General features: G+C 40.4%; 4 protein-coding genes across 5 annotated transcripts in view; 2 read left to right on the top strand and 2 right to left on the bottom strand.

Annotated features, from left to right (window-relative positions):
- The window catches only part of tara (taranis), a 57,679-nt gene extending 50,157 nt beyond the window's left edge, over positions 1–7,522 (top strand). For both annotated transcript variants that reach the window (XM_069504740.1, XM_034978159.2), the window contains one exon: positions 1,554–7,522. In XM_069504740.1, coding sequence (XP_069360841.1) covers positions 1,554–2,273 — 720 coding nt within the window. In that variant the 3' untranslated portion in view covers positions 2,274–7,522. The remainder of the gene's footprint in view (positions 1–1,553) is intronic.
- The window catches only part of LOC117990687 (probable G-protein coupled receptor Mth-like 3), a 93,048-nt gene that overhangs the window by 40,387 nt on the left and 31,362 nt on the right, over positions 1–21,299 (bottom strand). The gene's annotated exons all lie outside the window — the stretch shown is intronic.
- Positions 9,131–19,810, bottom strand: LOC117990833 (zinc finger protein ZFP2-like). The gene is made up of 11 exons (XM_034978327.2): positions 19,734–19,810; positions 17,514–17,904; positions 17,114–17,288; positions 15,362–15,478; positions 14,368–14,534; positions 13,866–14,050; positions 12,976–13,117; positions 12,135–12,260; positions 11,072–11,196; positions 10,380–10,499; positions 9,131–9,337 (listed from the first exon to the last, which is right to left on the bottom strand). The coding sequence occupies exons 2-11, from the start codon at positions 17,889–17,891 to the stop codon at positions 9,265–9,267; spliced, it is 1,608 nt and encodes a 535-aa protein (XP_034834218.1). The 5' UTR covers positions 17,892–17,904; positions 19,734–19,810; the 3' UTR covers positions 9,131–9,264.
- The window catches only part of LOC117990683 (RNA helicase aquarius), an 86,439-nt gene continuing 83,318 nt past the window's right edge, over positions 18,179–21,299 (top strand). Inside the window, exons 1-2 of the mRNA XM_034978153.2 lie at positions 18,179–18,346; positions 19,688–19,788. Of these exons, the coding sequence (XP_034834044.1) occupies positions 18,260–18,346; positions 19,688–19,788 (188 nt within the window). The 5' untranslated portion in view covers positions 18,179–18,259. The remainder of the gene's footprint in view (positions 18,347–19,687; positions 19,789–21,299) is intronic.

Below are 21,299 nucleotides of genomic sequence, written 5' to 3'. Positions count from 1 at the left end.
AGTGTGTTTGTTTGTTGGTTTGTCCTTCAACCACGTCGCAACGGAGCAACGGATCGTTGTGATATTTTGCATGGGTATAGTTAAAGACCTAGAGAGTAACATATAGGCTACTTTTTATCCAGGAAAATCAAACAATTCCTATGGGATTTTTAAAAAACCTAAATCTACGCGTATGAAGTCGCGGGCATCGGGTACCTAGTAAGTCATAAAAATTCTACCTAGTTTATCTACTTATGATAGCGGTTTGTTTATAAATAAATGCATAAGTCTGCGAAGTGCGTAAGGCGTGTGCCGCCACCTAATTGTGGTGGCAGGTGCACTGGCATCTGTCCCGGGTGGACTTGGTCTTCATTTGCTTTTTTAAAACCTCCCTTTTTCACTACCATCGAAGGCTCCGCGTTGCGAGGTTACATTGCTCCGACTGACTCCTCGAATTTATCGCGCGATGTATAACGTTCCATAAAAATGTCTGAAGTCGGGCCCCTGTCAACTGTCTATCGCGTACCTACACACATTGCAGCTGCTAAGATAGAGCAGCTTGTTTTTCCAGTTTAAAATTATAAAAAAATAAATTTCCACTAAACTGCAATTCTTTTAATCAAAGTCTTTGTTTCGTTCACTAGGTACCTACCTACTCTCAGAACGTTTTATACCTAACCTAATAATAACTAATAATACCTAATAATAGTCGAATTTTGTCGTAACAATTTAGAAAGGCCCCAAGCTAACCCTTAGTTTGACTCTGGGATATTTTCTTAGTGAAAATCTTATTTTTAGCACTTATTTTTTATCGTTACCACATTTTACAATAAAATTATTATTTAAAAAGTTCGCTATTTTTTAAACTGCCTAAAAACCAGAAGAAATTTTTTCTTCTATCACCCTAGTGGCCCTTCGAGCCAGATCTGGAACAACCTACAGATTATAAAACTATTTCTGGTTTACGGCGCCGCGCTGAGTAGAACTGGGACATCTTTGTTGATTTTCTAATTTGGCTGAAGATCCTTTGTGTAGCGAACAATTTGTAGAGGAAGAATGCAGACGCCAGTTGTTGTCGGGTAAATCCCACAGTTGTATCGCCGAACACGAACTCTCTACCTGGCCTGGGCCGATCTGCAGGGGTTGTTCCCCGGGTGCATATTGTGCCTAAAAAAAGGGAAGGGTCCCTTCACAAAGCGGGCCCAGGTATCTTTATCATTGCCGGCAAGGGATCCGCGCATTTGTTTCCTAGAGGGATCCGTACTTTTAGTATTATTTTAGGTACCTACCTACTTTTTTGATGACCAGAAAATCTTTGTTTTACGTCGTTCCAAGACTCAAAGTTGTTTCAATAATTAATTTTTACGGATTTGGGCGTTTGTGCACTCAACCGCATTCGGTTCGTATCTCTCTCGTATCGAAGTGGCCGTCATTCGCATTTTTACGGAATCCGTGATTTCACGGATGAGTGCACAAACGCCCTTTGGTTGACACTTACTATCCTCTCGAATAACAATAATTACAAATTGTAGGTATGTTTTGTAGTTTTAACGTAATGTGGTTGTCTTTTGCAGGGCTCGGGCGGCGGGTGCGGCGCCAAGCGGCGCGCCGGCTCCCCGTGCGAGGGCGGCGGCAAGGTCGCACGCTGGGAGGACTCGATCGCGCGGCTCGAGGCGGTGGCCGCCGGCGCGGGCGGCGAGGAGTGCTGGCGCGCCGACGAGGAGCGGCGCGCGTGTCGCCGGCGCTGGTGCGGCGGCTGGTGCGGCGCGCACGACACCATCCGCGCCGAGAACGGCAAGTCCTACCTGGAGCTGGGTGGCGCCGCGGCGCGCGCCTGCTGCGACGGCCGCGCGGCCGGCCGCTGCGCCTCGCGCCGCTGCTATCGCGAGCGGCGGCTCAAGATGATGAACCTGTGCGCGCTGAAGCTGGCGCGCTTCCGCCAGACAGCGGACCCGTCGCTGCGGCGCTCCGTGCTCGTGTGCAACACGCTGCGCGGCATCGAGCGCGAGATGGAGCGCGAGAGCGCGGAGGAGCCGGCGCCCGAGCTGGCGTGCGCGTCGGCGGCGCTGCTGGGCGCGCGCGACCCCGCCGCCGGCCGCGCCACGCCCTTCCCCGCGCCGCCGCCGCCCGACCGCGACTCGGGCTACGGCGACGAGGAGCCGCGCGCCATCGACTGGGGCTCCGTGCTGAGCCTGTCGTCGCGCTCGGCGCTGGACCCGCCCGAGGACGCGTGGCCCGACGACTGGGGCTGGAGCGAGGACAGCTTCGTGCGGTTGCTGGTGCCCACGAGTTAGTGGTCGCCGCGCGGGCAGGACGCGCCCGCGCCGCCCTGAGCGCCCGCGCGCGCGCTCGCCGCGCCGCCGCCAGCTGAGCGCGGCCGCGCGGCGCGGCCCGGCCGCCCGCGCGGCATATCTAGTCGGCGCCACGCCGCCAAGCAGTCACTAGTTAGTGTTATGTGATTTTTAATGGGAAGGTGCTAGCTTCGGACACACGCGGGACTCGTACGCGACCCGAGTTATTTTTGATAGTTTTTTCCTTTGAGTGAACTCTGACAGAAACTGGAGTGACTTAGCTGAAGACGTTATCGGATGTTTGAAATTTTTGTTGAAATTATTGTGTAATTAATTAGATAAATGCTATATTTATTACGTTGAGAAGGAGGAGTGACGATTTGAAATTATTTCTGTCTTGATATTTTCTATGTATGTATATGTATCGGATGTGTCTCTAGGACGAAGCGTGACTTCGGGTGGGTTGTTGCGGTACTGCCGTTCGAGGAAGTGTGATCTTTGTTTTAGACTCCTTATGCAACACTCGTTCTGTTCAGTCTGTTCGGTCGCACAAGCAGCGCGGGGCAGCACCGGAGCCCGCACAGTTAGGTACGGCAGAGCAAAGAGTGGACATTGTGCTTTTCTCGGGCACTGTAGAAAAGACTGCAGTTCCGATATAAATGTCATTTGAACAAATTGTAATTAAATACGTAGTTAGTACTTAAATGAACCGATGAACTTTCATTAGTTCCGCATCCACTGCTCCCGGGCGGCATCGGCACTGTAATTGGGTGTCAATTATACAGCCTTATCGACAGTCCTTATGAAAGTCTTGCGACTTTAGCATTTTCTGTTGAAAAATTGGAATTCGTCAAATGTGATTTAACATTATTGTGATTGTACTTAAGACATCTCAGTTGGAATTGTGAATGAATCTAAATCTGTCCGTGAATCCGCTGGCCCCCTGGTGAAACTTCTCTTTTATCTGTGTACCGATTGAGACCAATAAAAGTAATAATTTAAGAACAAACGTATACTAATATAAAACTACCACTGGATAATTTTTTACGGTATTAACTACTAACGTTAAATGCAGTTCCTAATATGTAATGATTTTAATATAAGTGAAAAATAACAATTAATTTGCAGTATTTAATTCTAGTTTTGTACTGACGTTCACTAGGGGGCCATCGGGCACAATCGAGGGAATCCTCCAGTAGCGACATCTAATAGAGAGTAGGAAGACGAGCGTTAGAAATGCAATGAGATTTGAGACATCGAAAATACTGAATATAATATTATAGCAATAGACGACCCGACCTTCCTAAGAGAGTTCTAGTCAATGTGATTCTACGCCATTCAAGTAATGAAAGGTTTGGTGGCGAGATAATGATGGAAGTCCTCTAATTAGTGACGTCGGGTGGGAAGCATCTTGCATGAAAAGTGGCTTATTGTAACTGCGTATCATCGGGATTCGCGGTCGGAGCACCGTGAAAAAACGGCATTTGACATGCATAATTTTACTAAATAAATACGGTCGACGAGCTTAAAGATCCTTTGTTTTTGACATTGAATATTTTACAAAGTCAATTACTCTTTGTTGCACTCCGTCTCAACAAAGACGACCGCCCTCCCGAGGACACCGCCCGTGCCACTATCCTCGGAATTGCGACTGCATGGACCAAACATACCTACCTAGCACGACTTTTAAATAGAGCAAAGTACAAATTTCAAATAAAGTAAGATGCATTAGTGCTCCGGCGCATGTTTGTCCACCGTTGTCAATTACTCAAATATTTGAATTGTGATTCGGTAGCTAATGAGAGAAACTCTATGTTCTTAAATTTAGTGTACATATTATATACGGAGTTGGGCATTATGGCGCAGTGATCGCGGCCGTTGTAAATACATTATGTAAAGTAACTTTATGATATTCGATGTGGAGCGGCGTCGGGCCGCCCGCCGCACTCCGCCGTTCCAACAGCCCAACAACTCAATTGGGAAAGGTACGTTTCGGTAACAGTTGAAAGACTTACGATGCTTTAAGCTAAAGTTAAAAAGTTGGTCACCACGTGCCAGCTGGATCAAATTGGGTTTTCATCACTTTGTTTTCGGTGTATTTATCCGTAGAAGAATAAATTCTAATTTGTGTTTGTGACAAAACTATTCGGAGTAGAACAAGCTGAGTATTTCAATTTTTACCGAAAGTTCCCCTGATTGACTTCTTGGGCTCTTGGAATACGTGTTGTATCATACGACCTCTATTCTGTCCATTACATGCAAGTACAGATTTACAAGATACATATCGCATTCCTAGATCAAAACTGTTACAACTCACAAATTATTTTTTTAGAAACTAAGAAACACTAATTTTTTTTCATAAATTACAGAATATATTTAACATTTTAAAAATGATTTAAGAAGTAATTACTTTAGTATTACATTTACTTAATAAAGCATATAAAGTAATAGTTTCCCGTACAGATAATCAAGTCAGGGATTGGCAACTGAGGTTCTATCAAAAGGCAAGGTTTTTGAATTGAAACAGTTTTGATCTAGGAGTGCGATATTATAATTCGTTTTAATATAAGTGTCACAAAATATTGCCAGTACAGGTTGGGAGATGTCTAGTTAGGTCCATAGGTATATGAGTTTTAAACTCGGAATCCATCCACATGGTCAGAAGGTCTGTTTTTTGTTTGCCAATTTAATGCTAAGAATATTTTGCATTCCGCTCATTATTTTAAAATTCAAATGGAAAAGTTTCACTATTCTGTGTGCAATAAAGCCTTAAACTCTCTAGCAAAACAATAGAGAATTAGTTTTTAACTCATTTTTTGTACCATTTCATAACTCATCAATATCATACAGTGTCTATCATCTCTTAGAAAGAGGACCCTTATTACAAAAAAAATTTGAACATTGATTTTCATCAAGCACAGACTTTCGAATAAAAAAACCGCATTCCAATTGAGCTAACCATCAATTGAGTGCTATAATACCACAGATAGACAAACTTATTTATAACAAGACAACTGCAACGGTCAAACTTATAACATTCCTCTTTTAGTGTCGAAGGTTAGTAAAAAAAGGAATGATAAAATATTTTCACAAAAAAATGGAATCTACCAATTTTAGTAGTCAACTCTACCAAATTTTTATTTGTTACCTAACAGTTTTGCAACTCAATAATATGTCTAGGTATGCTGTGCCTATCGTATACCTTCCGGCCGTGTTCGTGGGTTCAATTGGTTCACTCGATAGTTTTGTGTTGAGTTCCGATCGGTTTTTCATCTTATGATTTATTTTGTATACTTTACCTATCTAGATATTATTTTTGTTAAACTTGTCCGTATGGTTGGTTGTGATGGTTTACTTAAGTAAGTTAGTAAAATATGGATAAACGCGTCTATTTGAAATAAAATACTTTCACGTTTGTACTAAAATTTAGCCTGCGAGTTTGTGCGTCTGTCGTATGATTTTTTCAGTTTTCGTTACGTACTTAAAGTTAATGAGTCTGATACTTGCGAGAGACTTTTTCTTTTAAATTCTTGACTGTACCAATTAGAATAATAAATAAATGATATATGAACATCAAACGACAGATGCACATACTTATATCAAATGCTTGCAACATGTACAAAATAATATAACAGATAAAAAAATACCTTGCAATTTTTTTCAATGAAATAAATATTGTTTTCAAAAAAATTATATATTATATTGGAAATTGTATAAATTATCAAATTAAATTTAAAATTCATCGTGCTCAACACGTATGAACTTTTGGTATGAATTCCGGTATAAGTATGTTTGTTCGAAATTATTTACAAACTAAGCGGATAGCACTATTTATTACATACATACGCCTATTCCTTGTCTTTTGTTACTGGGATAGATGTACCCTTCACGAAAGTTGAAAAAGGTGTAAAAGAGAGCGCGCATTCTTACGTTGGCTATCCGCTATACACGATCAAGTTTACCGTCAAGTTTGCAGCGGACTTGACTTATCACACACACTGAAAGCTACACACCGTCAAGTTAACTTGACGCCGCTTCATATCCAATGCAAACTTGACAGTAAACATAATCGTGTATGGGCAGCGTTACACGATTCGTAGGAGGCGCCAGAATCCCGTTTTCCTATAAGTACTGAAAATGCGAGTGACGTGAGTGAGTGTTAGATATGAAGAGATTACACCGACCTCTGCTGACATCGGGACATCGAATAAAAGCCGATGCTTTTTATTCGTTGCCCGATGCGGCTGAAGTTTACTGCTGGAAACACACGCATTTTCAGTATGTAAATGTATTGGAAAAGTGGTCGTCTTGATTATGCGATCAACTTTACCGCGCAGTAGGTCTTGCGCGGTTTTAGAATTATGATTGCTGTAAAATTGGCTACAACTTTCGTGACGAGTACTGTTCTTGAACAAGGCGAGGCACGCACGGTGTTGTGACTATAGCAATAATTGTGGACAGTAGACCTTGTCTTATCCGTCTTCTGGTATGGCTACGTTACCAAGCGATTATCATTTCCCAATTTTTAAAATATAAAGGCTAGGAGCCTACTTAAATCCGTACTTAAGTTGGCCGTTAAATTGTGCACGACTCACTCTTTCACTCACTCCCTATTCACATCACAATCATTCGCACAGTTCTCACTGACATTATTGTTCATTCTACGAACAAGCGGTAAAGATAAAGACTAATATGCTCAAAAAGGCACGTGCATTTGAAATAAAATTCAATTAGTAAGTAAGTAAGTTTTCATAAGTTTTATTTAACATAAAATTAACGGGAAATGATTCCAAAATGGTAATGTAGCCATACCGTCCGTTGGGCGCTCTTCCAAGAAGCGTGCCCGACATCATCATACGTAACTTTATAATTATCTAAGTGTAATTCCTTAGTGTTTTCATTGCCATTGGTTACCAAAAATGACAGGATTTTTATTGAAAGGATTGTGTATATTCTAGAAAAATACTCCCATTAGAAAATCGTGAAACCAATTCGAACAAACTTGCGCTGTACATCGAATTGTTATACGTTCCTCAAGAATAAAGTTCTCCGAAATGGTTTCCCCATGTTCTAATGCAAGAAATATTGTAATATAATTATTGTTTAAGCTGTTGTGTCGAAAATAACAAGAACAGGAATAATTTTGTGAAGCAATGGCACAAAGAATGAACATAGAATATTATATATATTATAGATACAGAAATGTGGCTATAAGAGCAATTTTTATAATAAATATTTACTGTTGATGAAAACGCTGGCTTTTATTTGAATCGTCATTAGACCTTAAAGATTTTCCTCAAAGTTAAAAAATATTGCAATGTCCGCATAATTACAAGGCAGGGGTGAACGTCCTCACAATACCTATAGTATTTTATTATTAGGTATACACATCCAATTTGCATGGGCTATGATCACACTTGATCGTATGAAACTGAAAGAACTTCATAGAGCAAGTCTAACGACAATGCTATGGTCAATAGGTACGAAATCTAGGCTTAGCATAAAATAATGGAAAGTACAACTCCTCGGAAATATCAAAGAACCTGGCTCTATGACGTCATGCGCTTGCGTTGGCAACTGTACTAAATAGGCGAAAATGGACGAGCTGCGGGGAAGCGCATTCCAGCGAGGTGCCCAGATATTTCCGACCGGTTGTACCTACAAGATTATAGATGCATGGTTTCCTGCACCAGAGGGACCGCCAATGCATTGTCTTGGCTTTTCAGGAATTTGTTGATCTGCCCCTTGATTCTTGAATAACCCCTGGATGTTAGTCTAGTGGAAACACCGTCGAAGGAAGTTAATGTCTACAAATTAACATAGCCAATAAAATTATTTTATTTACAAAAATAAATCTCCTGGTCCTGACATCTATATAGCGGATAGAGAGTTGAACCGGTTGAACGCTGTCCTTACCTACTAAGAAGAATTGCCATCATCATCATCATGATCAACCCATCGCCGGCTCTCTACAGAGCACGGGTCTCCTCTCAGAGTGAGAAGGGTTTTGGCCATAGTCTACCACGCTGGCCAAGTGTGGATTGGCAGACTTTACACACCTTTGAGAACATTATGGAGAACTCTCAGGCATGCAGGTTTCCTCACGATGTTTTCCTTTACCGTTAAAGCAAGTGATATTTTTAGAGGTGCGTGCCCGGGATCGAACCCCCGACCTCCGATTGGAAGGCGGACGTCCTAACCACTAGGCTGCCACAGAAGAATTGTATAGGGTAGTAGGTAATTACTGATAGTAAGATCCATTCAAAACTGGTAGGTAGCTATTTATTATCACAATTAATTAATACTGTAACTGGACGATACCTATCTGTACACTTAAATTAATAATCTGTACATTTCGTCAAAATCGGTTGAACGGATGGGCCGTGAAAGGCTAGCATACACACAGACAGACACTGTAGCATTTATAATATTAGTATGGAAGATAAGATGGACACAGTTTTTTTTTTTTTTTTTTTTTTTTTTTTTTTTTAATTTTGATGACCTCCCTGGCGCAGTGGTAAGCGCTGTGGTCTTATTAGTGGGAGGTCCCGGGTTCGATTCCTGGCAGGGATTTGGAATTTTATTATTTCTTAATTTCTGGTCTGGTCTGGTGGGAGGCTTCGGCCGTGGCTAGTTACCACCCTACCGGCAAAGCCGTGCCGGTACGATGCCGTGTAGAAACCAAAGGGGCATGGGTTTATTAAAAACTGCCATACCCCTTCCAAGTTAACCCGCTTCCTGTCTGTCTGCTAGCTTTTCACGGCCCAACAGTTCAACCGATTTTGATGAAATTTAGTACAGAGTTACCTTACTTCCCGGGGAAGTAAGGTAACTCTGTACTAGACTAGACTTCATAGGCTATTTTTTATCCCGGAAAATCAAAGAGTTCCCACAGGATTTTTGAAAACCTAAATCCACGCGGACGAAGTCGCGGGCATCATCTAGTAGATAATAAATAACACCCTGCAGCCTGAAATTCTTCCACATGATTCTTCTAATTGGCATCACCATTGACAGCTTGGATCCCGTGAAGAGTCCGTTTATGTTTCCACATATCTCCTGAACGTCTACAAAACAAAAATGGACAAGATTATAATATGAGTTCGTATGGGTTAGTTGGTATAGATTGTGGAAATCCCTAAAAGCATAAGAGTGCAGCTTGGGAAGGGCGACCTCACACCGGAAAGCGCAGCGTTGGCAGACTATCCAATCAGATGACATCAAAGGAGTCGCAGGGAGCCGGTGGATTCAGGCGGCGGCGCAAGATCGTAGCGTGTAGAACTCCTACAAGAGACGTAATGTCTAGCAGTGGTATAATATCGGTAATATTTGCAAGTATTTGGCATTATTCGGTTGATGACAACAGAGAGAGAGATCGAGTCTAGCGTAAGATATCCATGGTTGATGGTTGACGACAATATTATTTAAGTATGTACCTACGGAAGGTGTCACTATAGTCGTCAAGTTCAAGGTAATATTTGAGTACCTTCAAGGAAAGATAGAATAGGAAAATGTCGTCATTATCATCAACCAATAGACGTCCACTGCTGAACGTATTGTCTCTAGGGACTTCAACACGCCACGGTCTTGCGCCGGCTGATTCCAGCGGCTTCCTGCGACTCGTTTGATGTCGTCTGTCCACCTAGTGGGAGGATGCAAATGTTGAAGCCAAGTTCATTCCAATCCAGAAGCATAAAGAAGTCTTCCAAAGCAGCGGTAAAAAGCTTGGAGGAGAAACCTCTTCCTGACTCATCGCCCGCTGCAATTCCCGGTCCTGTATACGGACCACCGGACTCACATGGTGGCGTTTTCGTTCAGCACTTAGACAGACAAATGGGAAATGCATATTGCGGAGCGTAATTAACGCAATGGAGTAAGAGCCAGCGCGTGCCAGACCTTTGTTAGTTTATAAAAGCTGAAGGTTTCTCTCTCTACAGTCTACACGTACACAATTGTAATTTAAAAATACCCAAAGGCAGTTCCACACACGTCCCACTTGCGCGCCCGTGTATATGAGGGTGTTGCACGGTGCGCGGTGCGCGCGTACGGCCTCCGGAATGCAGCGCCGCGCCGCAGATATCAAACATAGAGAAATAGATAATTAGCTACCTAAAGGCAGTTCCACACACGTCGCACTCGTGCGGTTTCTCGCCCGTGTGTATGAGGGTGTGCACGGTGCGAGCGTACGGCCTTCGGAACGCGGCGCCGCAGATATCACACTTATACGGCCTGCAAACCATACCAAAATCTCAATCAAAAGATTACATTTCTGCCCACAATACGGTATTTTACACCAAGCCAGGTCAGGCGCACTGCGCATTTTAGGTACCTAGGTATAAAATAAAGCTACAAGTACCCGGCGGTACCCGTCCGTCCATGGCAGGCCAACTCAGACGGTTGCCGCGTGCCGCCTAGCACGCGGGTCTCACGCGTTATTTTGGCATTTGGGTACTCACGTGCTGCGTCGCGTCATCTGTTCGTCGCATATATGCAACCGTTTCATAAACTATTATTATTGCATGATTATTGCACTTATCGATCGAATACAATTTTTGTAAATTCTTTGATAGTGCATTATCACTTTTGGATCAAATTAAGACACTTTTCAAAAAAAGGGGTAAAATACCCCATTGGCCATTACAGATTCTAACGGTCGCCGTCGACGTCGCCGGGCGACTAGTCGACCGCGCGTGATGGGTGTTAGCTGTGATAGTGTCATAGATAATACATAATATAGACTAGGAATGTGAATATAGACTAGAAATAATGGATAGCCGATAGTGTGGTGGTTGGTGTGTAACCTTTGGTCGGTGTGGATGCGCGCATGCTCACGCAAGCGTGCCGCGGCAGTGAACGTCTTGGGGCACTCGGCGCACGCGAAGGGGCGCTCGCCGGTGTGCGTCCGCCGGTGGTCGTCGCGCTCCACCTACCGCCACATTTCACACACTATAACCTATAAAAATACTGGGAACCCATCTGACCTTTGTGGAATGTTGATAGGTATAAGTGCTAATTTATTGCTTTTCAAAGTACGGCCATTTTTTTTAAATTCAGATACAAGCTAGCGTGTTATGACAAAAACTTAAATTTTGAGAATAAAAGATTTGCAATGGCTGTAAGTTAGTTTCTATTGAGCTTAGAAGCATGGTGTGTTCTGTGGGATTGTCAAGATATAAACTCGTATTAGGGATTTACAGAATTTGAACTAAGGATTTAAAGAGCTACTAAGGCATGATACACAAACATACTTTTTTCCCTGCGTCTTATTTCTTATCTTTGACCCCTTAATCACTTAGGTAACAGAAGAATTTTTTGGGGTAGGTACCTACGAGTAATATGTACACTTATAAAGCCTGCATCTCATTCTGTATACGGAAGTGAAGATCGTAAAGAACGGTACCTACAACGAAGTACAAGATAGGTTGAAGCGACGTAAGCACAGTAACACGGGTAGCTTGGATAGCTTTGTACCAAGTTCAGTTACCAGGTCGTTACCTTATCTTTGAAGGACTTGGAGCAAAGGTCATAGGGGTAAGGCCGTTTCCCCGGTGTGCATGCGCATGTGTATCGCCAAGTGGCCGGACTGGACGACTAAGCGACGACCGCACACACGACATAAAAGTGTGGGTAGCTATGTAAGTTCAGATAGAGGTGCATTGCGCAAGGAGTTACCTTAATAATATCTGTCCCGGCTGTACTCACGTGTGTAGTCGACGTTAGCCGGTAGTTAGTTAGTCAGTCAAAACCGCGGCGCGTGCGCGAACGGACTCCCTTGAAAAAGGACCCCGTATGGGTTCGAAACTAGTCGGGCTAACGTCGACTACACACGTGAGTACAGCCGGGACAGATATTATTTAGAGTTACCTTAACTTTGAAGGCCTTGGAGCAAAGGTCGCAGGGGTAAGGCCGTTCCCCGGTGTGCATGCGCATGTGTATCGCCAAGTGGCCGGACTGATTGAATCGACGACCGCACACTCGACAAGGGTAGCCCTGGATGTAAGCAGCTTTATTTATTCTTATTATCTCTATCAATTCTACTCCAATCATCCATTGCGATTTGCGGAGAGTGACGATGCGACGACTCCTGCGCACGCACCGATATCACTACCCCTATTATAAATGTGAAAGTGTGTTTGTTTGTTGGTTTGTCCTTCAATCACGTCGCAACGGAGCAACGGATCGACGTGATTTTTGCATGGGTATAGGTTAAGACCTGGAGAGGGCCATAGGCTACTCTTTATTCCGGAAAATCAAAGAGTTCCCACGGGATTTTAAAAAACCTAAATCCACGCGGGCGTAGTCGCGGGCATCAGCTAGTATATTAAATATACGTCGTAACATTGAAACTGCTTATTTTTACGGAAATCTGACAGACCACAGGTTACAGATATGTATAGGTTTTTAGAGCGTGTCTACTTTGATTGAGTTTGGCGACAGTGTGTCTGCTACATTTTCAGGGCCCGTTTAACCGATTTTGACTTTGGTACATGGGCTTCCATTCCGAGGACGGACATAGCCTAAATTTGTCGCGAAAAAAATATTCCCAGGGGATGTAAAAAAAATTAATCCACGTGAAGTCGCAAGCATCACCTAGTATTAAAATAATCAAAGTTCGTTTGTATGTGGCACGCCCTGAAACGCTCGAAGGAGTTTGACAAGAAGAACTGTCAATGAAGAAAATTGACTGGTAATGAAGACAACTTACAGGTTTGGAAACTTTGTGCATTTTCTTATGTGTGTGCAGAGCGCACATGCTGCCCAGGACCTTGTCGCAGTCCTCGCAGACGAACGCCGTCAGAGGAGTGCCGGCCGGCCGGTCCTCCCCGCGCTTGTGGCGGTATAGGTCTCTGGAAAATAGCTGTATTATGTATCCCTTCTAAGTTAGCCCGTTTCAATCTTGGACTGTATCATCACTTACCACCAGGTGAGATCGCATTCAAGGACTAACTTGTAACGGAATAAAAAATGATGCTGTACCAGATACGCCAAGGAAAAATCACTACCCATATTATAAATGCGAAAGTGTGTTTGTTTGTTGGTTTATTGGTTTATCCTTTAATCACGTTAAAGAAAGGGTAAAGATCTGGAGAGTGACATAGGCTAATTTTTATTCCGGGATTTTTAAAAACCTCTAAATCCACGCAGACGAAGTCGCGGGCATCAGCTAGTAGGTACATAATAATTCAATGACATATAAAGGTGTAAACAGAGCGCTGGCAAAAATGAAGGCAGGTGAAAGTACTGATGATTACTGATATGATACGATAAAAAACGCGAAAAAATACCAAAAAAAATCCTATATTTTGTAAAAGTTTTGTCAAGTTAAACCGATATATTGCAAAAAAAAAACAAGTGGCTGACGCTAGAGGTCAACGAACGTTGCGTAAGACTCGGAGACAATGCTGCCAGCTGCGTCGTAGGTGTGGCGTTGACCCGAATTTTGCACGCTATACATTGCGGGTTTGAAAAATACTAGATCACTAAAACTACAAAATGAGGCAAATGGTTATTGGTATTGGATTGTTTTTATATAGTTACGCTAAGTTTTTGCGAGCGATCTGGTTACATCCTGTACAGGCACTTGTTATATCTCACCTAGCTGTAGCAAACAATTGGTTACACGAACCGCAGTTCCACATCTTATTGTTATTCCCAGTCGAGTAAGGTCTCCGCTGCCTGACCGTGGTCTGCTCACTAGCTGCTTCCAGGTTTGGGTATAGCTTTTCATTAGTACCGTTGATCTCAGAAGGTATCGAAGTCAATTTTAACAAGGATTTATCCTGTGCATGAACAATGGTGTTTGTGACAAATCTAGCAGGATTTTAGAGTTGGTTTCCGCTTTTATACCGGAAAATGAAAGAGATATTCAAAAACCAAGGCATTATAGGTTTCGCAAATTGCTATTGCGCGTGGCCGCCATTTCAGTGACGTCAGCACTAGGCTGAAGTTTCGAACTGAAGGAATATTTTTACTTAAATTTACGTCAAATTACGTCAAAATAACGTCATTTTGATGGTTCCAGCGCAATAGCAAGTTGCGAGACTCATTGCTAGTTTTAATATATTTAGTTTTTAAATATGTAGGTACTTAAAGTTACCATTTCCCCAGTATAAAAGTCCTCCTGGCCCAAGCATATAAGGCGGTGGCGATCCATAGCTTCTCCGTTAGCGAAGAGGTAGCTGCAATAATCGCATACGAACATTGTGCTGAATTTGCGCACGTTTATATTGCTCTTGCCGTTCAGATCCGTGCAACATAGCAGTTCTGAAAAGAACACTTTTGAACTTATCTATCACTAGCTTATTCCGGTGACTTCGTCACAAATTTCGAACCCTTTTTTATCCTATCCTGTTGCCTGGTGGGAGGCTTGGGCCGTGGCTAGTTACCACCCTATCGGCAAAGACGTGCCGCCAAGCGATTTAGCGTTCCGGTACGATGCCGTGTAGAAACCAAAGAGGTATGGGTTTCATAAAAACTGCCATACCCCTTCCAGATTAACCCGCTACCATTTTAGACTGCATCATCACTTACCACCAGGTGAGATTGCAGTCAAGGGCTAACTTGTATCTGAATAAAAGAAAAAAACCGGCCAAGTGCGTGGCGGGCCACGCGCAGTGTAAGGTTCCATAGTCACAATTCAATAAAACTATAATATACATTAACTAGCAGTTGCCCGCGACTTCGTCCGCGTGGCGAAACTATAAGGATTCCTTGTTTACTACGGAACTCTAAAGAAAGATTCTCTTAGGGGTTGAATTTCGAGGGCTATCGGGGCGTGAGTGCAGAACAAGAATCAGCCCGGGTGAAGCTTCAAACCACCCCAGTCCAATAAAGAGAATATGAATCCAGGTATCTGGTTCGGAAGATTTTATTAAGTTGCTCTTGGGAAGTTATTTGTACCCATGTGGATGTAAGTAGTAAATAATAATTCTTCACATTGTGTCAAAACATGCTGCATCAGTCTATTCAGAAGTTTGAATTCAGAAGCTTGTTAACTTGTCTTGCAATTGAAAATTAGAACCAACCTCTCAAGGCTGAAAAATGTAGGTGATGTTCCTACTAATTAGTACGTGGGTAGGTAATTAGTTTACCTCGTGGTTCCGTCTCCAGCGCGGTTGATAGCACTCTTTCGCATACATTGCATACAAACCATTGCATTGCATGCAAGGATTCGCACTCAGAGTTAATACCACTGGAATTGCTTATATCTACAAAATAAAACTAAGTAAGTAGGTAAATAAATTGCAGGTTACCTACCTACACAAGCTTTGAAAAACACTGAATTAGGTACCTATACTGAACTGAACACTGAAATATATATTATGCTTCACCCACATGAGGGGGAGCAAATTTCCGATTTCTTAATTTTCCCGTTATTTATATACAATTCCTAGCTTACATACCAAATTTCAGCCTTCTAGGACTTCAGGAAGTACCCTGTATGTTTTGACGAGCATCAGTAAGTCACGAAATGATAAATCATATCAATAAATCAAAAGCTTGATAACTGATACTTGGTATTTTTAATCGTGAAAATTTCAGCTTTGTAGCGTCATCCAGACCGAAGCTATGACGGTCCGAAAATACGACGAAACGCTTCTAGAAAAGTTACGCAGTGCACCTTCCCTTTAGATTGGCTCGCTCGTCTTCTGATTTTACTTCGCACTATTAATTTAGTACGGTCCACGTAAGTTTATAGAGACCCGGCTGAGTTTGTTGTGCCCTTCTTCTCAGACCAGGGCGCGTTTGGAACCCTCGTTACTTACCTAATAAATTGATCACCAACATCAATTAATTTATAAATTAAACAATTGACAAACAAATAATGTACCAAGTACTGTGTAAGGGACTACGGACTTATTTTGAATGACTGAGTTGATAATATTATGAATTTAAAGTGAAATTAATTATAAAATTCTCTTTAAAATTCGTTTCGCAAATGAAAATATGTCCTATCTATTTTGTTTCGTATACTGCTTAAAACTAAGCATAGTTCAGCAATGCAATTAGGTCGAATGCTTTGATTTTCTCTCGTTTTTGGTCCGGAATACGAACGAACTCGCGACAAAAGAACGAGCTCCGTGCGCTCTGCATTTATAAAATAGGTCAGCAAATTGCATACGTACGGCTAAATGCTAACACTTATTAGGGTTTATTAGAGACACAATTGTGGACAGGGATCTAATCCAACTATACGCTGTGAACGTACGTACCTACCTTAGACAAAAAAGACAAATGTTTATGTGGATAAGCAAGTAGGTACTTATCTCAAAATAAAAATAAATTGTAACGTTGCATTCACAATATTTTTTTCCGTTGGTACATAAAAAACTAGCCTGGGTTTTTGAAAAAAGGAATACGTTCAAACCCAAACTCAAATTATTTATTCAGACTAGGTAAAATTTTACGCTTCCTGATCGTCAAATTTTTTATTTGTAAGATGCTATAGTGGTAAAACTAAAGCTACGAGGGTTCCAAACGCGCCCAAGTCTGAGAAGAGCCCAAAACAATCTCAGTCCCAGTTTGCAACAAGGTTCCAAATGGCAAGATCGAGAAAGAGGAGAAGTGGCATATTGTTATAACTTATAACATCCGAATACTAAGCAAAGATTTAGATAATTAATTGGTTTTTCGTAGGTTTCTAAAATGTTAGAACTTAGAGCAAGTAGCTGTTAGATTTAATTCTATTTTCTTAAATTTTTCTATGCTCGTTTAATGTTGATCCGTTTATTATTATTTTGACCTTAATTATAGCAAACACGCACGCTTAATATTGCTAACACATTTAAGTAGGCGCATTAAGTACGAAATAGGTAAGAAGTAAGAACTAACTTAGTAGGTACCTTCTAAAACAGGATCGTCTAATGCAGAGGTTGACAAAATTCTTGGTTCCTGTTCTTTGTCAGAGCAATGTAAAGAAATTGTGTGATCAAGCAGATCCGCATCCGTTGCGAAAATCTCGTGACATATCACGCATGAGTGCAAGGCTAATAGATGAGGCCCCGTGTCCTCTGTCTCCTATAAAAAAAATTGTACCTAGGCATTATCTACACAAACACACACATAAAAAGATTATAAAATGTTTTGTGTGTCTGTTAAGTGACTGTCTGAGCCAGGCACGTGCATCAGGGTATAATATAAGTGGAGCAAGGAAGTGAAGGAACCTCTGACTTCTGAATTTCAGGTGTGAAAACTTGGAAGTGTTTGAAACTTTGATTGTGTGTTAAAAAAATGAAACTCAACCTTATTTTTCTCAGAAGATACTTGTATAGGCAGTAAAAATTGATTGACTGTATTATCGTCCAGCAAAGTTGGCTCGTAATTGAAGAAACTATCTGGCTGTACTACGTACAGCTCGGAATTTAATCCATTAGTTCCATTTACCTCCAGAAGAGGAAAATTCTCAACATTGAAGTAACTTCCAGAAATATTTGAATTCAATGATAGTTCTGTTTCTACTGTAGAAATAAATGATTCAGTATCTTTAACATTATCACTTTCGTTTGAAATTGTATCGTTAACCACTGTGTTATTAGTGAATAAAAGGTCATCTGATCCGTAGTGATCCCTTAAAGATTCTGTTAATTCTTTATATGGAAAATCAGGTGGATCAAACATCATTTTTGTTGGATATCTGAAACAAAAGTTTATCATCATCATCATCATCATCTTCATGTAATGTTTGGGACCTGGGTCGCAGCTAACAGGCAGCGCACAAAAGTGCGCAGCAGCTTCCCTTTTATATTTAAAACTTAAAAAGAGACCATAAAGAAATCTACAGCAAAATTTAACTTGGAAGAAGAAGTTTTTTTTGAATCTTCTGAATATTGTTTGATATATTGGTGATTTCTGAACGCTATCTATAAGTGTCAATGTCAAAATTGACCTTGACAATTTATAGGTACTTGACAGCTCAGTGTTGACGTTTAGGTATTGTTAGTAAACGGTCAAGTTCAACATAGTTTTTCGCTAATTTTTGAATAACAAAAATGAAAGTAGATGTGCAACAGAATGTCGATAAGCCAAAAATACCGCTGCCGACACTCTCTCAGATAAATGCTGATCGAATAACACTCGTAAGTATATTTTTGAGGTTATATTTATGTTTCTACAATTCCTGGTATTTTCTGCAAATTTAAGTCATAACTGATCCAAAAAGCGCTTGTTGGGAATAGAAAAACAAGATAAAAAACTAATATTGCGTACGAAGTTGATAAAAACAGTTTTTATTGACATATATCGTATAATACAAACAGCTCTACACTTTTTGAGGTTGTCTACATTTAAAAACATTTTGCAACTTTTCAGTTGGTATTTTAGATTAAAGACAATAAACTTAATAATGACCATTGTCTTAGGTTTGTTTTGTGCAAAATAATGCCAGTTTTCACACAAAACATCTAGGAAATATTTTATGTTTTTGGTACATATTTATTTATACACAGCTAGATGATGTATATAAATAAATAATGATGCCCGCGACTTCGTCTGGGTAAGTGTCAGCTTTTTTAAGATCTTGGGAATTCTTTGATTTTCTGGGGCAAAAATTCCCTTTTAATATTACATCATAGATGTGACTTATTATACTCTTATTAAAGAAAAATACACATTCTATACTCCAGTGATAGGCCCCAATCTATACTTAATATTAGAAATGCGAAAGTGTATCTGTCTGCTAGCTTTTCACAACCCATCCACATAACCAATTTTGACGAAATTTGATACATAGATAGCTTGCATCCTGGAAAAGGACATGGGATACTTTAGTCTAGACATTCAAAGAGTTTCCATGGAATTTAAAATACCTAATTGACACAGATGAAGTTGAAGACATCAGCTAATGCTTTATAATATTATGAATTAGTGGTTCAGTAGCCATCAAACCATTCAATGTAGACAGATAATTATAATAAAATTCTTTAAAACACTAGGCTCATATCCACACTTTTTTTATAGTGTTTGATATAGTTACTTGTCCATCTATGATATTCATCTATATATATAAAAGGAAAGGCTGACTGGCTGACTGATCTACCAATACACAGCTCTACTACTGGACGGATTGGGTTGAAATTTGGCAAGCAGATAGTTATTATGATGTAAACATCCGCTAATAAAAGGTTTTTAAAAATTCAACCACTAAGGGAGTAAATAGGGATTTGAAATTTGTAGAGTCCACACAGATGAAGTCGCGGGCATAAGCTAGTATAATATAATAGATAGTGAAGTATTTGAAGACACTTTGTAAATATACTCATTAACCATTAATATTTACAGTATTTAAACAATATTTAAAACATTTCATGTGGGTTACAGCTTTTTATATAGTGTGAAGCCCACTAGTCTTGCCCTTTTCAACAAAATCTATGTAACACTCCACACTGAATTTGAAATCAATATGGTTTAATGATTTTCAGCTTGCAAATCAGTATTGGTCACCACAAACTAAGGAGAACCACTTACCTTTCGATGCAGCAATTGTGGAATCAATTTACCAAGCAGAGATCCTTGGATCCAAGTAAGTATTTTTTTAAACAAAAGAAAATTAAAGTTACTAATTATTGCACTAATAAAATTTCTTAGCCCCACTGAAGTTAACAAAACACTGTTACAGGGTCATTAGCCTCATGGATTTGGTTCATTGACCTCATTTTAATTTTTGAAATTTGCCAGTTACGAATAATATTATTATTAAATAATGCCTTTTTATTTATTGAACTTATTGATGTTTTTTATTTATTAATTTAGTAAGTAATACTATATTATTTTATTTTTGACTTTCTTATATTTAGTAGTACAGTAGAAAATGATGTTAATAATACGGAGTAATAGGAATTATAAACAAAAAAATTGTTTCCCTTATTTTGAAGAGTAGGAGAAAATTGTAATGGATAGCAAATAAATCTACCTAATTAAGTATTAAAAAAAATTAAAATGTAATATTAATGGGAATAATATTTTAGAATGCATGTGTGAATAAAAATACATGTATTTTCATAAATACAATCTTCTCTTAAAAGAGTTAAAGCCAAAATCTTAGTTAAAGCTCGAATCTGGATTTGGACTAGCATGAAAGTTTTTTATATAATCTGGTAATACATAGTATTCTTTAGTATTTTGTACATATGAGATTTACATTCAATACAGCTGGTACAAATCAGATAATACAGAGAAGTTTTGGATAGAAGCAGGTGTTACTTTGAGTAACTCCATGATACCTGATGGATTGATAGAAAGATATGGATGTTTGGATATATGGATTGATGTTTGTATGATTGCATGGATGGATGAGTTGTAGACACTGCAGTGTGTAATGGCAATGGGGAGGGCAATGAGGATAGACGTTGGGGTCCCAAGACTCTAAAATGGCGACCTCGCACCGGAACGCGCAGTGTTGTAAGACTCCTTAAGGTAGACAGACAAAGACAACATTGAAAGTCTTAGGGAGCCGCTGGATTCATGCGGCGCAAGACTGTGGCGAGTGAAAATCTCTACAAAATACCTTTGTGCAAGTCAAGTCATGATGATGACTAGTGTTTCTATTTTAAAGACATCTTAAGAGCTGTAAAATTAACTTTTACAGCTTTTTTACTGGGTTTTCTCACGAATGTATAATTCATGTGTGCCTTAAAAAGTCTTGCCGATACTTAATACAGTCGCCAGCGGCTCGGGTTTTAAAATGTATGCCTCGACTATTCATCCATACTACCTATATTATTATTATTTTTAATAGACTAAGCAGCTTTCGCTATCAGAAGTGCTTCGAGCTCTTGCACATCCTTAGGCAATTTATTCCATATGTGAACAACTCTGTTGATCAGAAAATGTTATAATGGGTTTGATGATGGCAATTGATATTGTAGCTTCATATCACACTAATATTTATTTAATGCGAAAGTATGTCTGTCTGCGTGTGTGTGTTAGTTAGCTTACACCCCGGGGAAAGACAGGCTATTTTTTATCTCGGAAAATCAAAGAGTTCCCACAGGATTTAAAAAACCTAAATCCATGCGGACGAAGTCGCGGGCA

The sequence above is a fragment of the Maniola hyperantus genome, chromosome 18 (genome assembly GCF_902806685.2).
Source record: "Maniola hyperantus chromosome 18, iAphHyp1.2, whole genome shotgun sequence".
Taxonomy (NCBI): domain Eukaryota; kingdom Metazoa; phylum Arthropoda; class Insecta; order Lepidoptera; family Nymphalidae; genus Maniola; species Maniola hyperantus.
The sequence above is the reverse complement of the archived record's forward strand: the minus strand, read 5'-3'. Positions and strand labels throughout refer to the sequence as shown.

What these genes read in the sequence shown, in the direction of transcription:
- LOC117990833 (XM_034978327.2), bottom strand. Translation starts at nt 17,891, where the DNA reads ATGATGTTTGATCCACCTGATTTTCCATATAAAGAATTAACAGAATCT. An exon ending in CAATTGTTTGCTACAGCTAG is followed by an intron (nt 13,118 to 13,865) that starts GTGAGATATAAC and finishes GCTATTTTCCAG; the next exon opens with AGACCTATACCGCCACAAGC. An exon ending in CCAAGGCCTTCAAAGTTAAG is followed by an intron (nt 11,197 to 12,134) that starts GTAACTCTAAAT and finishes ATGTGGCGGTAG; the next exon opens with GTGGAGCGCGACGACCACCG.